The 16,553-nt window shown below is 42.4% G+C and overlaps 1 protein-coding gene across 1 annotated transcript in view; it reads right to left on the bottom strand.

Moving 5' to 3' along the window:
* Nucleotides 1-16,553, bottom strand: part of LOC139264118 (uncharacterized) — a 416,942-nt gene that overhangs the window by 278,967 nt on the left and 121,422 nt on the right. The window contains exon 5 of the mRNA XM_070880210.1: nucleotides 10,903-11,063. Within this exon, the coding sequence (XP_070736311.1) occupies nucleotides 10,903-11,063 (161 nt within the window). The remainder of the gene's footprint in view (nucleotides 1-10,902; nucleotides 11,064-16,553) is intronic.

Here is a 16,553-nt window from a genome sequence, read left to right as displayed (position 1 = left end):
TAGGAAAAGGGGAGGTGCAACGATACCTGGGTGTCATGGTACATCAGTCATTGAAGGTTGGCATGCAGGTACAGCAGGCGGTTAAGGCGGCAAATGGCATGTTGGCCTTCATAGCGAGGGGATTCGAGTACAGGGGCAGGGAGGTGTTACTACAGTTGTACAGGGCCTTGGTGAGGCCACACCTGGAGTAGTGTGTACAGTTTGGTCTCCTAAATTGAGGAAGGACATTCTTGCTATTGAGGGAGTGCAGCGAAGGTTCACCAGACTGATTCCCGGGATGGCGGGACTGACATATCAAGAAAGACTGGATCAACTGAGCTTGTATTCACTGGAGTTCAGAAGAATGAGAGGGGATCTCATAGAAACGTTTAAAATTCTGACGGGTTTAGACAGGTTAGATGCAGGAAGAATGTTCCCAATGTTGGGGAAGTCCGGAACCAGGGCTCTCTAAGTCTAAGGATAAGGGGTAAGCCATTTAGGACCGAGATGAGGAGAAACCTCTTCACCCAGAGAGTGGTGAACCTGTGGAATTCTCTACCACAGAAAGTTGTTGAGGCCAATTCACTAAATATATTCAAAAAGGAGTTAGATGTAGTCCTTACTACTAGGGGGATCAAGGGGTATGGTGAGAAAGCAGGGACGGGGTACTGAAGTTGCATGTTCAGCCATGAACTCATTGAATGGCGGTGCAGGCTCGAAGGGCCGAATGGCCTACTCCTGCATCTATTTTCTATGTTTCTATGTTTCTATTATCTGTTCTCCTTATGGAAGAAAAAGTTCTTAAACGATCCTCAACTTAACATGTGATTAGTAAACAATGCCCCAAAGGTCTGAACTACATGAAGAAATTGAAACAGTGTTTCTCTTCAAGGTTACAATAACCTCTTCCCCAACGCCCGCACCCCGCCCCCCTGCAAACCCCCACCCCGATAGTAGCCCCATCTTCTTGAGGCAGCGGCTGCCTCACTTTCTGTCCATTCCACTAACGGGCTTCATGAGTTAACTTTGTAAGGGAAAGTTCTCAGCATGATGCAATCATGATACCTGAAACTGTGAGACTGGCAGGACAATACCGCAGGGCGCCTCTAGATCAATCCAGGCTCCAAATGTCTGCTCAATTCTTACGCTGATGCATAAATGGACCTCATTATATTGGTGCTGTGCAAATATCCTGGGAAATCTCACACGTGTCATCAGCACTGACTAAATAATAGTGTTCATATTGTAAATATTGCAGAAGAATTTAAGGTCCCAGAAGTAAAGGTAGCTAGAAAACTAGAGAGTACAGCCTGGACAAAGATGCAATTTACAGGTTACAGTGAGATTAGTGTCATGGGGATTATTCACTCAGGAAAGCAGATAGCCATGTGTGTAGTAAGGATATCTACAGGATGGAGAGCTGTCTACTTGTAGACAGAGCAGTACATATTAAGGAAAGGTTAGAAAGGTACTGAAGGGTACAAGTAGAGACCCATGTTGGTGTAAATGACAAGGAGAAATAATACAGAGACCTTAAAAGACACATAAATCAGGATTGGCTCAAAACTCAAAGATTGGCACAGCACAATGTTCTCCGGTATACTTCAATTTTTTTGGCAAAGGAGGGTGGGAGGTTCACTGAAAGAACTGAGGTTAAACAAGTAGCTGGCAGCATGGTGTGGGAACAATAATGCTATTTTCAAAAATAACTGGGACTCCTCCAGAATAAAATGGAATGGTACATGAGAAATGGGCTACACTTAAACCAAGTAGGGGCAATAAGACTTGTGAATAACATGAAGACAGCAATACAAAATCATTTCAACTAGACAGGTGAGAGAGAGATTTGAGGAAACAAGATCTCAGATGAAACAGGTCATAGAAAAGAAGACAGCAAACAGGTAGATAAAGACACAGATACCAAGAGACACATGAACCAGAAACTAGGAATAGGCGGACAAAGAGGATGAAAACGTTTAAAAAGATGTAAATGCATTTTGCATTTATATAGCCTCTTTAATATAGAGAAACATTCCAAAGCATTTCACACGATTAGTCAAAAATGAGTGCCATGACAAAGGAGGAAATATTGGGCTCAATTTTCCCCAATGCCATTTTTTTGGCATATTTGAAGAGATATGCTCGTTTTTTTCAGGCCCGACTACACCAAAAAAAACTTGAAAGTTTCCCCATTCTATTTTTTGAAATTGGCGCCGCGCAGCCTGTCCTTTAGCTTTGGACGGGGGGGGTGGGTAGAGCCTAATGTCTGCACCAAAGAAAGGATGCCCCCCCTCCACCCCCCGCTTCTGTGCATGGGCGAAAAATAAAATGACGGTTTCTATGTGACTGCTATAGGCGCACATGCCCAGTACACATGCATTCAGCCATGTTTAAAGAGCCAGTTGTGTGTGAGAACTTTAATTTTGAGTGGTGTGTGAGAAGTTAAAAATCGGAGCTGCAATATGCAATGCGCCTCAAGGACCAAGAATTTCTTACAGGACAAAGTGGAGGCACTGGTTACTGTAATCGAGGCCAGATGGCACGAGCTGGACACCAGCAGAGGTCAAATGAAAGTTTCACCAAAAGAAATGAAGAAACGCTGGAACCAACTTGCAGAAGATTACTGTGCAATGGTGACCACCCCAATGTCTGGAGGCCAGTGCAAAAAGAAGTGGCAGGACCTTGGTCAAGTAGTTAGTGTAAGTAGTATTTTCATTTATTCACTGGAATTGCAATTGTAAATGTGACCATCTGTATGTCCCATCCAACAGAAAGACACCCTCTCTAAAAAGTTATATTTTCATCTTTGCAGAGAAAGGTGGCACACAACAAAAGAGAGAGAACTCGAACAGGAGGAGACCCGGCAAATCTGTAGCCACTGACACCCGTGGAAGACAGGGTCGCTGGTTTGATGGGTCCTGCCTGGAGAAAAGCTACCACGGCACAAGCTGGGCCCACACTCGAGGGAGAGGGTAAGTCCTGCAAATTCCACAGTCTGGCTTTGCTAAATGTTAAGTACTGCGCGGGCTGGCCATGCTTCGGTTCCTGGGGATGTCTCAGTCAGCTGCGCTTCGGTTGATGCAATGTGCTATCATTCATCGTGGTCCTTCAAATTAGCCTGCTGCTTGCCCTATGTGAGCCTATTCATGCCACCCACCCTGCCCCCTCCTCTGCTGCTAACCATTTGTCTGTGTTCTGTTATATTCTGCAGAACTTGAGGCCAACCCTGACGAGGCTGAAGCCAATGCAGAAGAAGATTCAAACGCGGTTGAGCCTGAAGAGGAGAACATCTTCCAATCCCACCTTCCAGATCAAGAGCATGGGGGTGAGGGTGCGGGGGAGGGGCAGGGGAAGTATGAAGCCCACACTGTTGTACTCACTCTGGAGGAAGTGAGGTGCCATTGAGGTGCCAGCCCCTTTCCTGAGTAGTGCGAGTGTTGAGACATTTCATGATTTCACACAGTCAGAGGCTGCGGGTTCCAGTGGGTTTGAGCAAGGCACACCCAGGGCTCCACCATCCGAAGCTGCAGGTCCCAGTGGGGTGCAGCGAGCCACACCCAGGGTGAGGAGGAGAAGGAGAGCTCGACTGCGCTCTCCTGAGCTGCAGTATCTAACAGATGTGGTTCAGATGGTGGCACTGAGTGGGGAGAGCATTGACCTTACGCGATCACTCCTGAACACCATCAGTGGGATGGGTGATGAGGTATCGGGACTGTCGGGAGAAGTAACAACACTCGCGCAAGAAATGGGAACACTGTTGGGGCACATTAGGGAGGGAATGTCGCAGGTAGTTGCTGTAATAAGGGAACACACCCAGACCCCGTGGCCATTGACGGTATCAACTGCCACTCCCACTCCAATCCCTAGACCAACCTCTGAAGAGGCCCAACCTGGGCCTTCCACATTACCACCTGCCCATGTCCCTCATCAAGAAGTGCTCATTACCCGAGATGCTCGAAAGAATAAGCTTGATACCAACCCGAGAAACGCTGTGCCACCGCCTGTGGGCAAGGGTGGAGTCACCAAGACCAAGTTCAGCGGGTGGTCTTAGAATAAGGTGGAGGAGAGATGGGTGCAGCCTTTCATTGCTGTTGTTGTTATTATTATTATTGTTGTTACTGTTGTAACTGTTCTTAAATTAAAAGTGATGTAAATTTACAAGTTTAAAACTTTGTAGTTCTTAAAGTTTGTAAGTGATCTTAGCTGAATACTTTAAAGTTTGATACAAGAATATTTTTATTAATGTTAAGTTAAGTACAAACAAGTGATAACATTTTGAATACAATATATTTTAAATTATAACTGAATCATTGACATTATTTGTTCCATTATTAACACAACTTTTTGAACTAAAGAAGAATCATTTACATTATTTGTTCCATTAACACAACACAACATTACGGAACAGGTCCAAACAGTAAACATGGTGCATTTGGAATAGTTGCCACTGAGCCTTCAGGCAGTAAAGCGTTCATGGATGAGCTGCTGGCGCAAGGCTCAAGCAATTGTTAAAGGGGCACGACGGCCCACTCTCCTCCGCAGTCGAGCTCCGGGTTCAGGTAGTTGCATGGCTTCCTCGTCCTCCTTCTCCTAGTCATCTGCATCTTCCCCTTCATCATCAGCCACTCTCACCTCAGGTGGGTCTTCTACTACCAGCTGCTGCTGCCTCATGATGGCTAAATTATGCAGCATGCAGCACACAACAGTGAACTGACCCGACAATCTCAGGGGAGTATAGCAAGTAGCCTCCGGAATGGTCCAGGCATCGAAAGCGCTGTTTCAAGATGCCAATGGTCCTCCCTATTATGTTGCACGTCGCAGTTGTATTCCCAGTCAGCTCCGTCCGGGTTACGCATAGGGGCATCATGAGCTAGGTGGTGAGGCTGTACCCTTTGTCACCAAACAGCCAGCTCTGCCCTTCTGGCTGCTGCTGAAACATGGCAGATATAGCTCTCTCGAGTAGAAGGAAAGCATCATGGGTGCACCCAGGGCATGTCGTCACAGACGAGCTGCACGTTCATGGAGTGGAAGCCTTTTCTGTTCCTGTACATCTTGGAATCCTCCAAAGGTGCTCGTAAGGCGATACGGGTACAATCAATGCAGCCCTGTAGCTTTGGGAAGCCAGCAATCCTGGAGAAGCCCACAGCCCTGTCACGCATTGCCTGGGCGGTCATGGGGAACTTTATGTAGTCATTCCTCAGTGCAGCAGTCACCTGCCGAATGCAGATATGTGTTGCATGTTGAGAAATGGTGCATACATCCCCAGTTGTGGCCTGGAATGATCCAGATGCATAAAATGAAAGTGCAGCTGTAACCTTTACTTCAACTGACAAAGCAGTCCTCCTGACGCTTCTAGCGTGCAGGTCTGCTTTTTTTAAACTCTCAGTTCTCGGTTATAACTTTTTTGCGGAAACGCAGCCTTCTCACACAGTCTGCATCACTCAGGTGCAGGTATGAACGCCTGTCTCAATATACCCGATGTGGGTAAGGCCTCCTGCCCAGCATCCTACATGCTCGGAGGCTCCTCAGGTGATGATGCCTAATCAATCTTCTCCTCCGCAGCACCATCATGCAGAAGGCTTGCACGAGGTATGGCATTGTCAATATTGCCCCCATAATTTAATTGTAGCTTTGCAACAAGCAGGACAAAGCACTCACACCTCTTCTTTCCTCTCTCTCTTCAAGGTGCACGCCCTAGTCTGCAAATGCACAATAGGCTTGCTTAGAACAGGAAGCTCGGCATTCAATGAAGACATTTGGGGCAACAAAGTCTAATGTAATTCTTGAATCTTTTTCAAAGTACCACCCCACCACTAAATGTCTCCTCACTGGGCTTGTGGGTCAGAGTGTTGGCCAGCAGAATCACTCCCTCGCCCGATCGCAGGGGCTCCGCTTCCATCCCCCCCTGGGGGCTTCTTTTGAAGCTGAGCCCCGAGGTTGTGTGTCCGGGCGAGGGAGCGATCATTGCTTAAATGTGAAAAACTGGCGCAGACATCAGGTACGCTCCCATGACACAAAAAAAAAGTAACCTAAAAAATTAGTACCTAACTGAATTACGTTGGCGCAGAAACTTTGGCGAAACTTGAAGATTTTTGTTTACTCCCCAAAAAACGGTGCACGCCAAAAAAACAGCGCAGATAATTGGGGAAAATTGAGCCCCATTAAAAGGGGTGACCAAAATCTTGATCAGAGGTTGAGTTTTAAAGATGGCCATAAGGGAGAAGATAGAGGTGCAGTTGTAGAGCAGTTTAGGGCTGAAGCAGGTTACAGAGATAGGAAGAGACAAGACCATGAAGGGATTAAAGCACAGGATGGGAATTTTAAATTTGAGGCGTTAGGGAATCAGGAGCAAATGTGGGTCAACAAGGACAGTGATAATAGGATAAAAGGATACGGCAGCAGAGTTTTAGATGGGAGGCCGACCAGGATAGCATTGCAACAGTCATGTCTGGAGGTGATAAAGGCATGGATAAGGGTTTCAGCAGCAGATGGGCTGAGGCTGAGGCAGGGGCAGAGTTGGGAAATGTTATGGAGATGTATGATGGACAGGATATGGGATTGGAAGCTCAATGCGGGGTCAGATAGAAAGCCAAGATTGCAGACAAACTGGTTCAGCATCAATGCTTGGCGGGGGAGGGGAGGAAAGAGGTGGAATCAGTGGCAAGAGTATGGATTTTGTGAGAGAAGTCGAAGATACAGGCTTGGGTCTGTCCAAAGTTTAACTGGAGGAAATTGCAGCTCATCCAAGAGTGAATATTGGATAAGCACTCGAACAACACAGTGGCAGAGGAGTTGTCGAGAATGTTGGTGGCTAGGTAGAACTGGGTGTCAACGGACAACATGTTGATGAGGAAGAGGAAGGGGACAAGGATATATCCGGAGGTAACAGTGCAGGGGCAGGAAGAGAAGCCTTTTCTGGAGATGCTCTGGCTAAAATTGGATAGATAACAGTGGAACTAAGCAAGGGCAATCCCACCGAGGAAAGGTATTGAGAGAGAGGTAAGAAGGATAAGGACGGTTAACGCACCAGGTTCACGGAGGTTGTTTGTGAAAATCAAATAGTTATAAAGAATTATCACGAACAACCTCCTCTTTTCTGACTTCAGTCATTTTTAAACTATTTTTATGGCAAATACAAGTTTCAGGTGCTTTTAAACTTGCATTTATATTGCATCCAGTTTCAGGAGAGTGACATCCATATGGCACTCTTCTGCTTTTTACATTCAGATTAAGAAGCCAGTTTTTATAGCTGTTGATCTCCACTTTTATATAGCGACCCACAGTTATCAAATATTAAAAAATGAGTTAAACTGTCTGTACAGCAATGCACACAGTGTCCGTAATAAAACAGGGGAGCTGGAGGCAGTCATGCATTGCGAGGAACCAGACATAGGAGGGAATACTGAGACATGGCTACAGAAAAATCAGGATTGGGAATTAAACATTGCAGGGTTTCACATATTTAAAAAAGATAGAGAGGGAAAAAAGGGAGGTGGAGTAGTTATACGTATTAGGGATAACAATATGGCAGTAGAAAAAAGTGACGTAGCTATCAGCAAGACAAAAATAGAATCCATATGGATAGAGATAAAACATAATAAAGGATCAATCATACTAATAGGTGTAGTCTTCAGACCACCTAATAATGGAAGGGAGGAGGAAGAGGAAGAAAAATGCAAACAAATTAGGGAAATGAGTAAAAACATAGAATAATAATTATGGGGGATTTCAACTACTCCGATATTAATTGGACAGAAGAGGTAGGTAACGGGAATAAAGGAGTAGAGTTCCTATAATGTGTACAGGACTCCTTTCCATCCCAATATGTAAAAAGCTCAACAAGGGAGGATTCGCTATTGGATCTAATATTGGAGAATGAACCAGAGCAGATAAGCGAAGTAAAAGTAAGGGAACATCTAGATAATAGTGACCACAATATAATATGCTTTAAGATGATAATTGAGAATGACACAAGTATGATGAAAACCAGGCTAATAAATTGGAGAAAAGCTGATTTTAAGGGGCTGAGATTAGACTTGGGAAAATAAAATGTGCAAACAACGATGTAGAACAGCAATGGAAAACATTTAAAATGGTGTTCAACAGAGTGCAGGAACAATATATTCTGCTAAAAGGAAAGAACAAACTAAACACTAAATGAGACTCCATGGATGAATAAAGACATAAGGGAACAACTGAGGGTAAGGAAAGAGGCACACATTAAGCACATAGACAGCAGGGGAGTGCATGATTAAGGGAGAATACGAAGAGATTAGGAGAGGTTAAAAAAACAACTGGAAGGCAAAGAGGAACTATGAAATTAAATCAAGGAACATAAAACAGAATAGTAAAATATTTTACAGGCTTATCAATAAAAAAAGGAAATTTGGGATGGGAGTAGGTCCCTTCAGGGATAGACAGAATAATATCACAGGTAACGATAGAGAGATGGCAGAAATATGAAATCATTATTTTGCTTCAGTATTTACCAGGGAGATAGAACAGGTAGACTTGACATTAGATGATAACATTAGTAATGAGATAAGTGCATTTAAAATAAAAAGAGGGGATATATTAAATAAATGAATCTAACTCAAAGAGTATAAAATCTCTGGTCCAAATTGTAAAGTCCTGACCCTGCAGTACAGACTTACACAAGGCACATGCTGAAGTCAAGGTCACTCTGGACCTGCACCTTTATTTCACAGTTCTTGAGTGCCACACTTGCCTGAGACCTGCCTTTATATACCTGTGTGGAACAGGTAAGCAGTGTCTCCTGCAAGTGCACCCCTGGTGGTAAAGTATGCTTGTGGTTACAGGTCATATCTAGTTACAGTCATGTATAGCATGGTAACATAGTTATATAGAGTAATGTGAGATACATGACACAGATGGATAGCATCCACACATTTTAAAAGAGTCTAGGGAAGAGAGGCATTACTACACATATTTAATAATTCGTTAAAAAAAGCTGTAGTGCCAGAAGACTGGCAGATAGCTAACGCAATACCTATATTTAAGAAGGGGATATAACATGTCCAGGGACCTATAGACCAGTCAGCTTAACATTGGTGGTAGGAAAAATAATGGAATCCCTACTAAAGGAAAAAAATAGAAGAATATATATTGAAACCAAAAATATAGTAATGAATAGTCAGCAAGGATTTCAAAAGGGAAAGTCTTGCTTGACCAACCTCATTTAATTTTTGAAGAGGTAACAGAGAGAGTAGACAATGGTAATGCAGTAGATGTAATTTGTTTAGAATTTCAAAAGGCCTTCGATAAGATATCACATAACAGATTGACGAACAAGATCAGAGAATGTGGAGTCAGGGGGTAAGTAGCAGAATGGATAGCTAGCTGGCTTCAAGAAAGAAAGCAGAGAGTAGGAGTAAAAGGTAGCTATTCACAGTGGCAGAGGTGGGTAGTGGCACTCCACAAGGATTATGCTGGGACCACTGTATTCACAATTTACATTAACGATTTAGACTTTGGAATCAAAAACACATTTTTAAAATTTGCGGATGACACCAAATTGGGGGGGCGGGGGGTGGGATAGTCAATACCGAGGAGGACTGCAACACATTACAGGAGGACATTAATAAACTAGCAGAATGGATATATAATTGACAAATGAAGTTCAACACAGATAAATGTGAGGTATTACATTTTGGTAGGAAGAATAGAGAGGTCACTTATTACCTGCGAGTCTAGGTGGGGTAGAGCAACAAAGGGATCCGAGTGTACAAATACACAAATCACTAAAAGTTGAGACACAGGTTAGCAAGGCCATAAAAAAGCAAACCAAGCACTAGGGTTTATTTCTAGAGGTATAGAATTGAAAAGAAGGGAAGCTATGCTAAACCTCTATTGAACCTTGGTTGGACCACACTTAAGAGTACTGCGTACAATTCTGGTTGCCATATTATAAAAAGGATATAGAGGCACTGGAGAGGGTGCAGAGAAGATTTACAAGGATGATACCAGAAATACGAGTGTATACATATCAGGAAAGGATGAACAGGCTGGGTCTCTTTTCTCTTGAAAAAAGGCTCATGGATGACCTAATTGAGGTCTTTAAAATGATGAAAGGTTTTGATCGAGTGGATACAGAGAAAATGTTTCCATTTGTGGGGAAGAGCATAACTAGAGGCCATCAATATAAGATAGTCACCAAGAAATCAAATAGGCAATTCAGAAGAAACGTCTTTACCCAAAGAGTGGTGAGAATGTGAAACTCGGTACCACATGGAGTGGTTAAAGCGAATAGTATAGATGCATTTAAGGGGAGGTTAGACAAGCATATGAGGGAGAAGGGAATAGTGGGTTATGCTGATGAGGAAAGATGGGAGGAGGCTCGGGTAGAGCATAATTGCTGACATGGACTGGTTAAGCCGAATGGCCTGTTTCTGTGCTGTATATCCTATGTAATCCCATTTAATTATGCGGGACTGGCTCCACATTTGCAATACTCAAAGTGGTTCCTTTATCACAATGGTAGCAACTGGAATAGGTAGCACTGTCAATTGATATTCAGCCATCCTCCAGTAAAAAGCTTCTGGAGAAGTTACCTGACAAGTGCATTGAAGAGTGTCCAGTTATCTTGCTGTCATCGAGCAGCAATACGAAAGTGCAGAGTTTCAAAAGCTAAAGTTTGCTCTATAGGTTTATTTATCATAAAAAGTAATAATCATTTGGCATGATTTTGGGATCTATTAAGCAGTGCAAGATGAAACAAAACTGGAAACATATCTGTAGCTTGGCAGAACTTGCATAAAATGAAACCCTATTGAAACTTGGTCTGAGAGAGTTGGATACCAAAGCGCTCCTGCAACCATTGTATAAAATCAGTAATCACATTGAATCAGTGTAATTCTAACCGATGACATGAAGCAGGCAAAAAATAAAAAATTGAAAGTTTACCTTACTGCGTCAATCAAGTCTTTCTGAAAATGTATTATCGAGGCTGGTATGTTTATAGTTATCAGGCATTCCGCTCTCGCACAGTTCATATCCTGAAGTGCCCTGCCGTGCCTTACATAAACTAGGACCCCTACTGCCTCAGAATTTGCCATATTGTTGACCTGCAATGAAACAGACATTAAAAAAATGACCTAGAATACAATAATAAACATATAGATAAGTGTCAAAGGCAAAATACTGCAGCTGCTGCAAATCTGAAATATAAACAGAAAATGTTGGGAATATTCAGCAGGTCAGGTTGCATCTGTGGAGCGAGAAACAGAGTTAACGCTCCAGGTCGGTGATCTTTTGTCAAAACTGGAACAGGTTACAGATATAAGAGGTTTTAAGCAAGTACTGGGGCAGGGAAAGCGGGGAAGGGAGGAAAGAACAAAAGGTGTCGTCTTTTGGATGAGATGTTAAACTGAGGCCCGACTGCTCTCTCAGGTGGATGTAAAAAGATCCAATGACACTATTTTGAAGAGTAGGGGAGTTATATTTAATTAACATTGGCCATTGCTAATCTGGAATATTTACAAGAGTAAACATAATTGAGAACGGTATCCTCATTTAAATTATATTCGACTTGAAAAACTGCTTACCATTATGACAGTTTTATTTATGACCAGCTGCAGCATAGTACTGCCACGGAGATCAGGGCTTCTGCTTTGAATATGGTAATATTGCAGATAGAAAGTATAAATTATGAGCACTTTGTTTTTAAGTCAGATGGTTGTGGATTTAAGCTCCACACCAGGACTCACAAGAGCACATAATCTAGGTTGGCACTCCAGTGCAGTACTGAGGGAGTGCTGCACTGTCAGAAGTGCCATCAGTTAGATGAGACGTTAAACCAAGGCCCGTCTGCCCTCTCAGGTGGACATAAAAATCCCATGGCATTATTTCGAAGAACAGCAGGGAGTTTTCCTCAATGTCCGGCCAATATCTATTCCTTAATGTCCGGCCAATATCTATCCCTCAATCAACATCACTAAAAAACAGATTATCTGGTCATTATCACATTGTTGTTTATGGGAGCTTGCTATGCGCAAATTTGCTGCTGTGCTTCCTATAGTACAACACTGACTCCACTTCAAAAGTACTTCATTGGCTGTAAAGTGCTTTGGGATGTCCTGAGGTCATGAAAGGCGCTATATAAATGCAAGCCTTTCTTTTTCTTTCCTTTAGGCATCTTGGCGTTTGAGAGAACAGGAAATCCGGCAGTCTGGCAGATCGTGATTGTGCTGCAGCTTAAAAGGGAGAGGTGGAAGCTACAGGAGCGAAAGGGAGCAGTAGTTTATAATGCAAATGCAGTAAAAATGGGTCCCTGACTGCAGCTAAGGGTTCCTTTAAATATTATTGGAAATTGCCATCTCTGAACTTGTATCACCTATATGGGCAGTTTGACGAAGTTCCAGTAGAATCAGGTAGAGACAAAAATGGAGCCAAGGTCTCAACTGCATCATTTGACACTGATTCCGACAGGATCGGATCAACTGCCTATATTACATCCCACCCTAAAGTAAAATTGGATCGGGTGTATAATGACCAGACAATCCACTATCGCTCCTTTTACACACCAATCAAAGTTGAAAATCTTCGCACAAAGAGTAGAAGAGGCTTCTAATTCAAAGGTATGAAGTTATTGAAGTCCTGGCCAATATTTATCCCTCAATCAATATCGCTAAAACAGATTATCTGGTCATTGTCACATTGTTGTTTGTGGGACCCTGCTGCGCGCAGATTGGCTGCTGTGTTTCCTACATTACAACAGTGACTTCACTTCGAAAAGCACTTCATTACCCAAGGTCATGAAAGGCGCTATATAAATGCAAGCCTATCTTTCATTTAAAAACAAATGACACTCCTTCAAAACAAGACCACAACAAAAATACACAGATATTGTTATAACTTACCTAGCCAAGTTTGAGAATTATACTCAGATGCTTATAGTCACCACTGTCAGGTCATATTTATATTAGCCTCATAATGAAATGGCAGTACTTGCTGCATATTAGTGCTAAACATTTCCTTTTTTAATTGTGAAGTTTTGATCTTCATCCTCAAGAATATCAAGTAGGTTTTCAAAATCTGTGCAACAAAAACATTCCACCAGCCCTTAAATCCATCTCCAGGACAAAAAGGAGATAGATTTAAGGGCTGGGAGACATTTTATTGTAGAGATATATCAATTCAAAAATGGATTATACTGACTCTATTATAGAAGACTAGATCCTAATACCTGTTCAAAATGTTTCTACCCATTCATCAAACCTTAACTGAAAGTTTATAATCTTTTTAAGGCGGCTATATTTTTGTCACAAACACAAAAAGCAAACTGAGTCAGCCTGACAGCAATCTGACTAGTCTTGTTCTCTGCAAGACAAAAACCTAAACAGATGGAAATCCAGTACCAAGAAATACTTGTTCTGCACGGTGTACACTAATTTATATAGCCTAAAGTGTTCAATGGTTTGTACTTAGTTTGCCAATCTCAGGGAAGCTGCAGAGGGGCCACAACAAACACTTACATTTATGTAGAGCATTTACTATAGTTAAACATTCCAAGGCTCTTCACAGGAGTGTAATCAAACAAAATCTGACACCGAACCACATAAGCAGATATTCGGACCCGGTGACCAAAAGTTTAGTCAAATAGGTAGGTTTTAAGGAGCATCTTAAAGGAGGAGATAAAGGTAAAGAGATGGAGAGGTTGAGGGAGGGAATTCTAGAACTCACTTCACTAGTACTGGGCAAGGGAGTGGGCACTATGGGGTTGGGGGGACGGAAACTAGGCCCCCCCAAGTCTAATTGCTATTCAGCCTGGAATGGCATGCATTTGTGGGCAGTATGTTAGGAGAGAAACAGATTTGAGGTTGTAGTGACCCCACAGTTGAACAGCACACAAGAATGGCTTGTGGACAGCCATTATCACCAGTGAAACTATACCTTAGCATGAATCATTACCCTCAGGAGTAAAGAGAGAAAAGTGAAATAGGAAAAACAAAACAAGAAAAAACATTACAATGAGCTGAAATTCCTGAAGGTTTGTACGAAATAGTACAGTAAGCAAATTATAATTTCTGTAATTTTCTGTTTGATTTTGTATCATTATGCCACTCAATTTTATTTAAAATTAATATAATCATGCAGTGCAGTGCACTGAGCACTACCACTGTTTGGTGATTCCCCATATCGCAAACTCTTAACATTAGCTCTGTCATCAGCGGCAACTTCTACCTGGAGACTATACACTTTCACATGTGCAGGGAAGAAAGAGAAGACAAGTCACTTGAGACTATTTGAGTATACCTTCGTGGTCAGCTCAACTGCATATCTTCTTAGTTATTAAATACTTACTGCCAAGTGACTTGAGAGCCTGGATTAACCCAGTGTACAGGTGTGCTCAGCACCACAGGTGGGGCCCTTCTGGAGACTCAGGCCTAGATCTCCATTAAAATCCTCCATTGTAGATATCTATAGGAGGATGATTGGGCCACATAGAAAAAATATTCTTTGCCAGAGGGAATTCCAGATCAGGGGACCGAGATGCTGAAGGCATAAGAACACAAGAAATAGGAGCAGGAATTTGGCCCCTCGAGCCTGCTCTGCCATTCAATAAGATCATGGCTGATCTGATCTTGGCCTTAACTCTACTTCCCTGCCCGCTCCGCATAACCCTTGACTCCTTTATCATTCAAAAATCTGTCTATCTCCACCTTAAATATATTCAATGACCCAGCTCTCTGGGGTAGAGAATTCCAAAGATTCACGACCCTCAGAGAAGAAATTTCTCCTCAAATCTGTTTTAAATGAAACCGTGGCCCCTAGTTCTAGATTCCCCCACAAGGAGAACTATCCTCTCTGAATCCACCCTGTCAAGCCCCCTCAGAATCTTATACATTTCAATAAGATCACCTCTCATTCTTCTAAACGCCAAGGATTATAGGCCCAACCTTTCTTCATAAGACAACCAGTTCATCTCAGGAATCAACCTAGTGAACCTTCTCTGGACTACCTCCAATGCAAATATATCCCTCCTTAAATAAGGGGACCAAATCTATACGCAGTACTCCAGGTGTGGTCTCACCAACAGTTGTAGCAGGACTTCCCTACTTTTATACTCTATCCCCCTTGCAATAAAGGCCAACATTCCATTTGCCTTCCTAATTACTTGCTGTATCTGCATGCTAACTTTTTGTGTTTCATGACCAGATCCCTGTAATTTTGTAACCTCTCCCCATTTAAATAATAATTAGCTTTTTTATTTTTCCTACCAAAGTGGATAATCTCACATTTTCCCACATTATACTCCATCTGCCAAATATTTGCCCATTCACTTACCCTATCTATATCACTTTGTAGATTCTTTGCATCCTCCTCACAATTTGCTTTCCCATCTATCTTTGTATCATCAGCAAATTTGGCTACATTACACTCGGTCCCTTCATCCAAGTCATTAATATAAATTGTAAATAATTGAGGCCCCACACAGATCCCTATGGCACCCCAATAGTTACAGTTTGCCAACCTGAAAATTATCCATTTATCCCGACTCTCTGTTTTATGTTAGTTAGCCAATATTCTATCCATGCTAATATATTACCCCCAACCCCATGAGCTCTTATCTTGTGCAGTAACCTTTTCTGTGGCACCTTATTGAATGCCTTCTGGAAATCCAAATACACAACTACTGGTTCCCCTTTATCCACTCTGCTCGTTACATCCTCAAAGAACTTCAGCAAATTTGTCAAACATGATTTCCCTTTCATAAAACCATGCTGACTCTGCTTGACAGTATTATAATTTTCTAAATGTCCTGCTACTACTCCCTTAATAATGGACTCCAGCATTTTACCAATGACAGATTTTAGGCTAACTGGTCTATAGTTTCCTGCTTTCTATCTCCATCCTTTCTTAAATAGGGGCGTTACATTTGCAGTTTTCCAATCCGCTGGGACCTCGCCAGAATCCAGGGAATTTTGACAGATTACAACCAATGCATCCACTATCTCTGCAGCCACTTCTTTTAAGACCCTAGGATGCAGGCCATCAGATCCAGCTGACTTGTCCTCCTTCAGCCCCATTACTTCGCTTAGTACTTTTTCTCTAGTGATAGTGATTGTTTTAAGTTCACCCTCCCAATAGCCCCTTGATTATCAATTATTGGGGTGCTTTTAGAGTCTTCTACTGTGAAGACCGATACAAAATATTTGTTCAAAGTCTCTGCCATTTCCCTGTTTCCCATTATTAATTCTCCAGTCTCGTCCTCTAAGGGACCAATGCTTATCTCAGCGAGATACTGTTATAGTGCAGCTTCTGGAGAAGCACGGCAACTCGGACAGCAACTTCTTGATTTCTGCGCTTAACTGCAATTGCGATCGCCGGAAGTTGCTGTCCGATTTATACTTTAATAATGGTGAGCACGGCTAGCCTCAGTGCTATTTTTACCACAAAATCCGAACCAATATTTTTAGGAGGGACAGAATAGATAAAAAAAAGAGATGAAGAGGCAATATTAGTAAAGAATCAAATGCATGTTATAAAGAGGACTGATATACTTAGACAGAGTCACTGTAGTTAGAAATGAAAGATAAAGAGAGATTATTATA

Source organism: Pristiophorus japonicus, chromosome 5 (genome assembly GCF_044704955.1).
Source record: "Pristiophorus japonicus isolate sPriJap1 chromosome 5, sPriJap1.hap1, whole genome shotgun sequence".
In the NCBI taxonomy this organism is placed as follows: Eukaryota; Metazoa; Chordata; class Chondrichthyes; family Pristiophoridae; genus Pristiophorus; species Pristiophorus japonicus.
Note: the sequence above shows the minus strand (reverse complement) of the source record. Positions and strands in the feature narration are given on the sequence as shown.